At 38.0% G+C, this 11,678-nt stretch overlaps 1 protein-coding gene across 4 annotated transcripts; it reads right to left on the bottom strand.

Annotated features, from left to right (window-relative positions):
- Positions 1-7,448: 7,448 nt before the first annotated feature.
- On the bottom strand, positions 7,449-11,075 carry PRR4 (proline rich 4). Of its 4 annotated transcripts, none has more exons than XM_023195219.2 (4): positions 10,979-11,075; positions 9,979-10,014; positions 8,636-8,961; positions 7,449-7,546 (listed from the first exon to the last, which is right to left on the bottom strand). In XM_023195219.2, exons 1-3 carry the CDS (start codon positions 11,040-11,042, stop codon positions 8,654-8,656), a joined length of 408 nt encoding a protein of 135 aa, XP_023050987.1. In that variant the 5' UTR covers positions 11,043-11,075; the 3' UTR covers positions 7,449-7,546; positions 8,636-8,653. The 4 variants fall into 4 exon arrangements, with proteins under 4 accessions (XP_023050987.1, XP_023050989.1, XP_026311561.1 ...); XM_023195221.2 differs by having other exon boundaries at positions 8,636-8,729; positions 10,979-11,070; XM_026455776.1 differs by having other exon boundaries at positions 7,449-8,961; positions 10,979-11,072.
- Between the last annotated feature and the right edge of the window lie 603 nt (positions 11,076-11,678).

Here is an 11,678-nt window from a genome sequence, read left to right as displayed (position 1 = left end):
TTTTCAAATTCCAACTGATGAATGAAAGCAGCTGCCTAGAGAATAATGAGGTGGGCGCCAAACCTGGGTTGGTCGAAGGAGGAGGTATAGCACCTGTGCCATGCTATAACTTAGATAAATGACCTTATCTAAGCCCATTGTTTCAAATGCCACTGAAACTGGTGAACTTATCTTTTAGGAATGGAGGGGTTATAAAGACATTTGATGAAAGAAACCTAAGAGGATTTGCCACCGGAAGGTCTACCTTTTAAAAGGGGGCTAAACAGACACATGAAAAAATGCTCATCATCACTGGCCATCAGAGAAATGCAAATCAAAACCACAATGAGATACCATCTCACACCAGTTAGAATGGCAATCATTAAAAAGTCAGGAAACAACAGGTGCTGGAGAGGATGTGGAGAAATAGGAACACTTTTACACTGTTGGTGGGATTGTAAACTAGTTCAACCATTATGGAAAACAGTATGGCGATTCCTCAAGGATCTAGATCTAGATGTACCATATGACCCAGCCATCCCACTACTGGGTATATACCCAAAGGATTATAAATCATGCTGCTATAAAGACACATGCACACGTATGTTTATTGCGGCACTATTCACAATAGCAAAGTCTTGGAATCAACCCAAATGTCCATCTGTGACAGACTGGATTAAGAAAATGTGGCACATATACACCATAGAATATTATGCAGCCATAAAAAAGGATGAGTTTGCATCCTTTGTAGGGACAATGGATGCAGCTGGAAACCATCATTCTTAGCAAACTATCACAAGAACAGAAAACCAAACACTGCATGTTCTCACTCATAGGTGGGAACTGAACAATGACATCACTTGGACTTGGGAAGGGGAACATCACACATCGGGGCCTATCATGGCGGGGGAGGGGGGAGGGATTGCATTGGGAGTTATACCTGATACAAATGACGAATTGATGGGTGCTGACGAGTTGATGGGTGCAGCACACCAACATGGCACAAGTATACATATGTAACAAACCTGCACGTTATGCACATGTACCCTAGAACTTAAAGTATAATAATAATAATAATAAATAAATAAATAAAAGGGGGCTAAAGAAAATTCTCTAGCCAAGAAAAAAAAAGATGAAAAAAGAAAGTTTAAAACACCGAGATTAAAGAAACCACAATGAAAAGGGAAAAACGAATAAATTCATCTTCCTTTTCCTCTTCAGTTTGGTAAATGTATCTGACAGTTGAAGTTAAAATTATGACATTATCAGATATGATTGTAAACTTGGTTTCAGTGGCATTTGAAGCCATGGGCTTAGACAAGGTCGCTTAAGAATAGTGTAGATATCAGGACAATTCAGACCTCTGAGACAGCCATGTGGAAACTTGACACAGCAAGCAAATAATGGGGAGCCCCACCCAATGACTATCTTCACACTAGCAGCTCTCAGTGAAGACTTCTGTATTTGGCCATTCTTGTATTGCCATAAAGAAGTAATGGGGCCAGGCACAGAGGCTCACACCTGTAATCCCAGCACTTTGAGAGGCTGAGGGGGGCGGATCACGAGGTCATGAGATTGAGACCATCCTGGCCAACACGGAGAAATCCTGTCTCTACTAAAAATACAAAAAATTAGCCGGGCATGGTGGTGGCTGCCTCTTGTCCCAGCTACTCAGGAGGCAGAGGCAAGAGAATCACTTGAAGTCGGGAGGTGGTGGTTGCAGTCAGCTGAGATTGCACCACTGCACTCCAGCCTGACAGAAGGAGACTCCATCTAAAAAGAAAAAAAAAAAAAAAAAGTAAGGTAGTTAACAAAAGAAATTCAATTAGCTCATAGTTCTCATAGTTCTGCAGAGTTGCAGGCATGGCGCCAGTATCTGGTTAGCTTCTGATGAAGCTTCTGGAAGTTTACAATCATGGCAAGAGGCAAAGGAGGAGGAGGCGTGTTCCATGGTGAGAGTGGGAGCAAGTAGGGGAGGTGCCACACACTTTTAAACCACCAGATCTTGCATTAACTCAGAGCAAGAACTCACTAATCACCAAGGGAATGGTGCTAAACCAGAGGTGTCCAATCTTTTGGCTTCCCTAGGCCACACTGGAAGAAAAATAATTGTTTTGGGCCATACATAAAATATGCTAATGATAGGGGATGAGCTAAAAAATTGCAAAAAACCTCAATGTTTTAAGAAAGTTTACGAATTTGTATTGGGCCATATTCAAAGCCGTTCTGGGCTGCATGCGGACTGCTGGCCATGGGGTGGACAAGCTTGTGCTACACCATTCATGAGGAATCTGCCCCATGATCCGATCACCTCCCACCAGGTCCTATCACCAACACCGGGAATCACATTTCAACATGAGGTTTTCAGGGGGCAGACATCCAAACCATATCAGCTTCCCTGTGCCAAGCATGGATGGAGCTGAGAACCTTACATGGGTTACTTACAAAATGTACATGTTTTATACAATATTATTAATTGTACAAAATAATTACTTTCTACGAAAAGTTAATTGTACAAAATATTAATTAAAATATTTAATGTAAAATTTGTACAATGTATATAAAAATATAAACATCCCATAAAGTTTGATAATAGCATATGCCATTTTATTTCTATAATACAGAAACTCTTCAATACTCAGCAACTTTGTTCACATTAGACCACTTTTATTTGTAGTTATTCATATGTTGGGTCATAAACCTGCCATTTTACTCTGTGATTTCTGCTTATCTGTTTTTTTTTTCTTTTTTTATCATTGTTGTTTTCTGTGTCTTACCTTCATGTGTTACTTGAAATTTTTTTTTATTAGAATTCCACTGAGGTTTATCTGTGGTATTTTTGAGTATATCTCTGTGTGCAGACATTTTAGTGGATGCTATAGGTTTTACATCACATGTAATAACTTATCATGGTTTAATAGGGTCAAAATTTTAGTACTTTGAAAGATGTATGGAAACCTTATTCTTTGATTTCCTGTATGTCTCTTTACCCTCCTCTGTTCCTTATATGTCTTAAATATTTATCTATATACACTTAGAATCACATCTGATAATGTCATAATTTTAACTTCAACTGTCAAATAAATTTACCAAACTGAAGAGGAAAAGGAAGATGAAGTTGTTCATTTTTTCTCTTTCCATTGTGTTATCTTTAATTTTGGTGTTTTAAAGTTTCTTTTTTAATCCTTTTTTTTTTTTCCTGGCTAGAGAATTTTCTTGAGCTCCTTTTTCAAAAGTAGACCTTCTCAGTTTTCTTTCATCAAATGTCTTTATAGCCCTTCCATTCCTAAAAGATAAATTCACCAGATATAAAAACCAGAATTGAAAGTTATTTGATTTCATCACATAGACAGTGTTGTACCACTTTTCTATGGCTTTCATCCTTTTCTGATGTTTCCTACTTCCATTTGTATTGTTTTCCCTCCTATAGATAAGCTATTTCCTCTAGCTGCTTTCAAAATTTGTTCTTTCTTTTAATTTTCGGATATTTTACCATGGTGTACCTTAGTTTGGATTCTTTGTGTTTATCTTGGTTAGTGTTATGCGCTGAAAGTTTGTGTCTCCTCAAAATTCACATGTAGATATCCTAAATTCAATGTGGATGTTATTCGGAGATTAGGTCTTTGGGAGGTAATTAGGGTTAGTTTAAGTCATGAGGGTGGGTCCCTCATGTTGAGATCAGAGGCCTTAAAAAAGAAAGAGAGAAAGAGAGAGAGGGAGAGAGAGAAGGAGACGAGAAATCTTTTTCTTCTCTCCAACATGTGAGGATACAATGAGATGATGTCCATCTACAGCCAAAAAATGTCGTCAGCAGAACTCAACTATGCTGGCATTCTGATCATGGTCTTCCAGCTTCTAGTATTGTGAGGAACACATTTCTGTTTTTATAAAGCACTCATTCTATGGTATTCTGATACAGTAGCCTAAAATGGCTAAGAGATTTTGAGTTTGCTTGAATTTAGAAATCTGTGGGTTTTTGCCCATTGGCAAATTAAGGACGTTTTCAGTCTTTGAGACATTTCTCAAAGTTGCCTATTTTTTCTCTCCTTCTGGGACTCTGAAAACACAAAACTTAGGCCTTCAGTTATAACACTACAGGTCCCTGAGACTGTGTTTATAGTTTTTTCCTGCTTATATTCTTGAATTTTTTTATGTGGTTTTTGTAAGTTTCAGTTCTAAAATTTCCATTTAGTTCTTTCATATATATTAATTTCTTGGCTGAGATTATTTTTTGAATTTGCTTCATATATGTTTGTAAGTAATATACTGGAAGCATTTTTACGATGACTGCTTTAAAATCTTTGCTGAATAATTCTAACATCTTTGTCATTTTTGTTCTGGAATCTTCTAATTATCTTTTACATTCAAGTTGAGATTTTTCCTGGTTCTTCATATACCAAATGATTTCTAAATGAACCAGGACATTTTAGGTATTATGAGACTCTAAAACTTATTTACCTCTTCTGTCTTAGCTAGCTGCCTCAGACACTACTCTAGCAAAGGAAGGGAGTGAGGGAGGGACACTGCATTACTGCCAGGGGATGATAGAAATAAACGTTTCCTCTCAATCTCTGGGACACCTAGGCAGGGGAAGTTTCCTCATTACTGCTGGCTGGAGGGTGGGTTCTGGCTCACCACTAGGCCTCCACTGATAAGCTGTCTAGGGGGCAGAAGTGCCTTGTTACTGTTACCCACATGGCCTCCACAAGCACTACCTGGTATGGAAAGGAGGGTGCTTCCTCATTGCTGCTTTTAGAGTAGATCCAGCTCTCCATTTGCTCCAGTCATATCAAGGTGTGGAGGGAGAATGAAGGGCTTATTACCACAAATTGGGGATGAAAGTTCCAACTTCTGCTATTCTGAGATGCTATTCAGGAGGAGGGTTGGGACACCTTGTCACGGCCTGGCAGGTGTAAGTATCTAAAGATCTAAGCCCTCCACTTGAGGTAATAGTGTTTTCTGTGGTATTTGGCTATGGTAGAGTGATTATTGTCTAAACGTTTTCTGCTTTGGTAGACTATTTCCTTGACCTTTGGCTAAAATAATAGGCTTTGTTGGGAAATTCTCACATGCGCCTGTTAGTATTTCTATGTTGAAGGCATTTTCAACTAAAAGTTTGCAAATTATAAAGTGAAAAAAAGACTTAGAGAATTCTTCACTATACAATTTACTGAGTCACTACCACATCTGCCTTGGTCTCTTCAGGTCTGAGTTGTCATATATTTTATACATAATGTTCAGGGTTTATGGTTGTTCTTAGTAGAAGGAATAGGGCAAACTACATTTACTCCATTTTTCTGGAAGCAGACATTGGTTTACTTTCTGTAAGAAAGCAGTCGGTGAATTTCTGTCCAAATTCTCTGCCTTTTCAAGAGTAACTGGGCTTTACTTCCCAGATTAACATCTGAGCAACAATAGACTTACAGGTGGCATTACTTTCTACATAGGTAGAGAATAGGCTGAATATTAAATGTTAAGGAGCAGAATCATTGGAATTGAAATGAAGGAGACTTCGTTTTTATTCGTGTTAACCAGCCTCCTGATGATATGCAGCAGTGCATTTGTTCATCAATATACCTTTTGGACAACCTTTCTGCTTCTTTTTTGAATGGTTCTAATGCTAAAGAAAGCAAATGTTTATCAAATAATCTATTTTTTAGATAATTCATTATTATAACAATTCATTATTAGAAAGATAATTTATTACTAGAAGATAATTCATTATTAGAAAGAACAAAACGAGTCTTTTCTAATAAAAGAATAAATAAACAAATGTATTGAACTTTTGTTGTATGTCATGTAGGGTAATTTTATATACATGTTGCATTTTACAAGAATTAAATCATGTAATTTTGTATACATCATGTAGGGTAATTTTATATACATTTTATATACATTACACATTTAATTCTTGTACATAGCCCTCTGCCTTAGCCAATTCAAGCTGCTATTAACAAAATATCTTATCTTGGATAATTTATAAATAATACAAATGGATTTCTCATAGCTCTGGATTCTGGAAAGTTGAAGACTGAGATGGTACCAGATTCGGGGTTGAGTGAGAGCCCATTCCAAACAGACAATTTCTCCTGGCTTCTCTCTCATGAGGCAGAAGTGTGAAAGAAGGATGAACATTGAGTCCTTACATGTCAAAAGAGATGGAAAAGCTCAGCAGCCTTTGGGAGCCTCTTTTTGTAGAGAAATTGATCCCATTCATGAAAGTAGAGTCCACATGACTTAGTCACTTCCCCCAAAGACTCCATCTCTTAATACTATTGCATAGGGAATTCAGTTTCAACATAGGGAATTAAATATCAACATAAATTTATTTTGTAGAGACATAAACATTCAAACTAGAGCATTCTGTCCTTGATCATTCCCCCAAATATATGGTCTTCTCACATACTAAATACATTTATTTCATCTCCAAAATCCCCAAAGTCTTAACTTATTCCAGCATCCACTTTAAAATCTAAATCCAAAGTCTCATCTAAATATCATCAAAATCAGATATGGTCTGGCCAGTTTTCTAATACTGAACCATCTTTAATGTCCTCATCCTCTTTCAACATGGTTTATTATTCTTTTAGCATACTGTTCATTTGTTTATGTACTGTTGAATAGTTTCCCTAGCAGAGTATCCTTGTTGTCCTATATATGTTGTTTAATGAAACTCACAATAAATTCAGAAACTTGTTGTTTCCTGTACTTAAAAAATTTAAATAAGAATTATGTGCTTTTAATGATAAAATTTAGATATTAAAATTTCCTGTATTCAATGACATTGGAGGTGATAATGAGAGGTGTTTGGAGATAGTTACCTATCAAATTCTTTTGCTTCTTAGGGTTATTTTCTATACAACTTTCCCTCAGCATCTTGAGTTAAATTTGGCAGTCTATGTTATCTGACAATAATACTGATATTGCTGGAATTTTCACAACAAGAACAGAGTTTTACTCAAATTTCTTGCCCTTTAAAACACATTATGCTGCACCCTTTACGAAATCTACTTAAGTTTTTATAAAGAATGGTGAAGGACTTAGGGAGGAAGAGAAATGAGCAATGAAAAAGGGGGAGAAAAGAGAATAGTGAGTTTTATGGAGAAGAGATCTAGAACCACATTTATGCCCCTAGAAACCAGGATTAATAGTTGTGGAAATTTTAAGAATTCCCCAGCACCTGCAACTCCCTCTCATTTGTTATATATTCTTTGTTTTCCTAAAGTTACAAGAATATCAATGAAAGATGTGAAAATAATTTCAAGAATTTGCATTTGTGCTATGCAATCTAGGACAGAAGAGGAGCAATGGAACTCTTTCCCTTTGGTAGCTAGCTTTATTAAGATAAAGGAGGAGGGAAGCCTGATGGAAGCATCAGTGAGCAGGAGTCCCAGATATTCTTAGATTGTATTAATGGCCCTCCAATTCCAGACTCAGAAACACCCACAAAGAGAAGCAACAATCAGAAATTGCATGCTATTAATATTTTATTGGTATACTTAAGAGTTATGACCACATTTTTTCATTGTAATGGCTTTCTGAAGGAAGTTATCTTCTTATTTATTTTCTGAAACAAACAAACAAATAAGGAAATATATACACAAGATACAACATAGCAAAATGTATCTAATTCCTTGATGATATTAGTAAAGTAAATTATTGCTTTCAAGATTAAGAAAACAGATCATTTTTATGGTGTTTATGTTTTGGCTACTGTTCAAAACATTCAAGGTTATATTTATGAAAATGACTGCAACTTGAACCTACAGTAGTGAAAAACTAATACAGAACTACATCTCAATTAACAGTGGTTGATTGAAGAAATCATGGTACAGTCACACAAGAGAGTAGTATACAATTGTAACAAAATAAAAATGTACAAATAAATCACCAAGAAGATCTATATGTCTCTGTGAAATGACAAAGTTATCTAAGACATGTATTATTTGAAATAAGCAAATACAGATCTGCATTTAAAATAATATATCATTTGTGGGAAAAATAACAACATACGCTTATATACATATACATATTTCCAGGAGGATGTTCAAAAAATTAATGGTGGTGACATTTGGTGAGGGGTGTGAGTAAGTAGGATAAGGCATCACTTTAAGATTTAGCTTCATACCATTCTGTTCAGTTAGATTTTTTTCCTTGAGGATGTACTAATTTCAAAATAAGTATTTTAAAAATTAAATAAGATATAGGAGCATCAAGTTCAAGTATCATTTGGCAGGGACACTGGACCTGAGAGGCTGGTGTGAGGCAGAACTGAGCAAAGAGTGCTGTGGTGGAAACCAGAGAGAAACCTGAGATGGAGAGTCCCTGGGCCTGAGAGAGCAGATTCAAAGACGGGAGGCAGAGCACCAAAGGGAGAACACACCCCACTTCCTCATTACCAACTCATTTTAAGGAGACAAGTCATCTTAAGAAAAAAGTTGGAGAGGTCAGTATTTCATAAGATAAGAATTCTTTGAACTGAGTGTTAAAAATACAAGGACTTGCAACCTTATCCAAGAATACCTGAACATAAATCTTTAGAAATGGGGTTCAGGATTATGTAATTTCAACATACTTCCAATTGATTCGTGAACACAATGAAGTTTGAGAACAGTAACAGTTTGAGCATTTAATGGAGAATGAACTGGAATCATACCTGTCATTGAATTCTAGATTACCACCAGGGTGGCTGGTCCTGGAGATGTCTTGGCGGTCTGTCCCCCTGGAAGAATGCTGGTAGTTCCTCCAGCCTTACAGGAGGAAGTCGGGGTAGAGGGCGGTGAAGGTCTGCTTGTTGGGGTCGTCGTCGTTGATTTTGAAATGGAAGTGGTAGAGGATAGTGGTGATGCCCTCCTGGTTGTGGTGGTCTCTGCTGAGGACCATCGTCTTGGTTACAGCTATCACCAGGGAGTCTGGGTGGCAGTCCTTCAGGAGGAGGTCTCTGGGGTCCCTGATCTGGGCTCTGACTTGAGTCCTCTACATCTGTGTGAGTAATTAATGGACAAGAATGCATGAGCTCAGTGAAGAAAAACTCTCCTCTCTTTATACTTCTCTCACCTTATCACACAGCCCTGTTCTCCCCAAACCTGCCGCTTGACTGTCATCTTCCTTTGTGCCCACTGTTTTTTTTCTTTTTTCCTTTTTATGCAACTGTCTGCTTAATCCATGTAAGAGTGATATGGAAAGTCTCATTTATTTGCTCCTGTGACAAGTATGGTTCCATAAATTTGAAAAGAGGGGTTCTTGCATATCTTAGAATTGCCAGAGGGTATTGCCAAGGACAGAAAAAAAAGCAAAAATATTATAGCTTTCAGTTACGTTACTGGGTTTTTTTTTTTTTTGGTTGCTGTAATAACTTACAAACTGTGACTCCATCTCTGGGCACCTAAGCCCTATGCAGAAACTAGAGCTGATTTCCCAGGCTCCTAGAACCAAGTAGAGATACTAAGAGACAGAAGAGAAAGACAATGTGAAAGCCTGCACAGGGTTACTAAACAGCTGTGGCAAGTATTTATCATCAGTAGTGACACAGCTGAGTGGGTCAACACAGAGAAAAGACATTCATGCACTGTTTTTTGTTTTGTTTTGTTTTGTTTTGCCTTACTCCCTGAAGCCACATAACTGTGCAGGGGAACACTGGGGAAGAAAGAAGCAGTTAAGGATGGAGGAGTCAGAATGAGAACACTTCTCATTTGTTCATCATCTCTCAGCAGTCATTCCAGCCTGGGAAAAAACCTGCCCACTCCGAATGTCCTCAAAGCCAGGCATCTCTGTATTCAAGTTGGTGGCTTGGCTCATGGTCCCCAGAATCAAAGATGGGCAAGAATTGTCTACATATTTAGGGGCACTAATATTAATCAATACCTAATCAATACCTGACCCCTCTTACCACCTCCTCACAAAAAAAAAAAAAAATGATGAGAAGACACTGAAAAAACTTTAAAAAATTCTAGTGGAAAAAAAGAGAAAAGAAATGGATTGAGGATCATTGGGATTTACCTGGTGTGGTGGGAGTAAAGTCTTCAGAGATCACATCTAGAAAAAGAAGTACAGGATGAAGTAAACATGACCTCATAAATCTTTCAGGGCTCACAGTGGTCTATAGGGAAAGGGGCCTTCTGGCCACACCCTGTGCATCCTAAGTTGCCTTATCAACCATCTTCTGTGAAGCTGCTGGAAGGGGAGGAAGATGTTAGGGGAGGCAGGATTGTTACTACCACTGAGCATCAACCATGAACTCGACATGGAAGAGTCCCTTTTTGTCATCCTTAGGATCCCTCAAACCCTAATACTAATTTAGGCAAACTGCTTTGGGTATTTTCAAGTCATATTTTAGTTCTTCTACCTTCTTCCTTCTCTAAATATTTTGATCATATTCATAAGCTTCCCCAAGAGGAGCAACTGGGAGGAAATATTTGGACACAATCGTGTACATGTACTGCCAGCAACATATTGAAATTTTAAATGTGATTGGAAGAAAAATGGGAATTTTGGGACCTGATATTTCTATACCACTATGTAGAAAGACACAAATTTATTTTCCAGTCCTCTATGTCTGAAAGTACTCTGATGTTTGTTTATCTCTTTCATTGATGTTGCATCCCCTGTACAGCAAGGACACTATCATCACTGTCCCCTGAGATTACTGTAGGATCTTCACAGCTGGACTTCCCTAGATCAGTCTTGCATTCTCCATTGCATCCTTCACAGCACAGCCAGGTCTTTCTAAAAATACAAATCTTACTTTGTCATTCCTCTAATTGAAATTCTCTATTTGGTTCCAAGTGTATGTTAAATAAAGTATCAGGCCTTGGGATGGAATGAGGGCACAACAGATGTCATCCTTGGAATGAGGGCTCTGAAGCCTTACCCTTCTTCTCCACCTCCTTCCTTCCATCCTGCTCTTCCTCTGCAGTGGTGTGGGGTGAACCTCTGAGGCCCAAGAAGAGTCACAGCCCCTCATCCCACTCCCCATTTCCCTTTAAAAAAATTTTTTTACCATTATCTGTGCTCTGAGCTGAGCTCAGAGCCAGCAGGACCACTGACAGCAGGACCAGCAGCATCTTGAAGGAGGCTCTGGAGTTGCTCCCAACTCTGTGCTGAGAGAAACATGGCAGCTCCCTTTATAAACATGAGCAAAACAATGGCACCTTTGAGCTCCATACTGGGTGGATCTCACCACTTGAAAGATTAGGTTTTGCTTTCCTCTCATAAAGTTGAATGCATCTCTCATTATGTTTTGGGACTTTAGCCCAACAGGATGTGGTGGTAGGATGTGGTTAGGGACAACCTGTGACTTCAGCATAGTTTCTGAAGGAACAGTATCCAAGCAATCAGCACAAATACTACAACTGAAGTTTGGTCATCATTTTATTTTCAATCGGGTTAGACAGTTATTTGGTCCTTCCCCTGCATTGGTTGTCTGTGTGCACATGAGCTCACATTTGTGTATGTGTGTCAGCAGTGATCCTATAATCAGAAGTGAAAATGATTAATATCTCTAGCTATTTGTATAGCATAAATTCCATTTTTATGGCATATATACCTATATGGAGGATATGTAGCTTAATTTCATAATAATATAGAAATCATTTCTGTTTAATGTTGAGTTGTGTGAGGACAATACACACTTGGGCACATGTGGATGACAGATGATTTACCCTCAGGCTACTCTGGCCCAAAGAGATTAAGATTCTCCT

This window comes from Piliocolobus tephrosceles, chromosome 10 (assembly GCF_002776525.5).
Source record: "Piliocolobus tephrosceles isolate RC106 chromosome 10, ASM277652v3, whole genome shotgun sequence".
NCBI lineage: Eukaryota > Metazoa > Chordata > Mammalia > Primates > Cercopithecidae > Piliocolobus > Piliocolobus tephrosceles.
The sequence above is the reverse complement of the archived record's forward strand: the minus strand, read 5'-3'. Positions and strand labels throughout refer to the sequence as shown.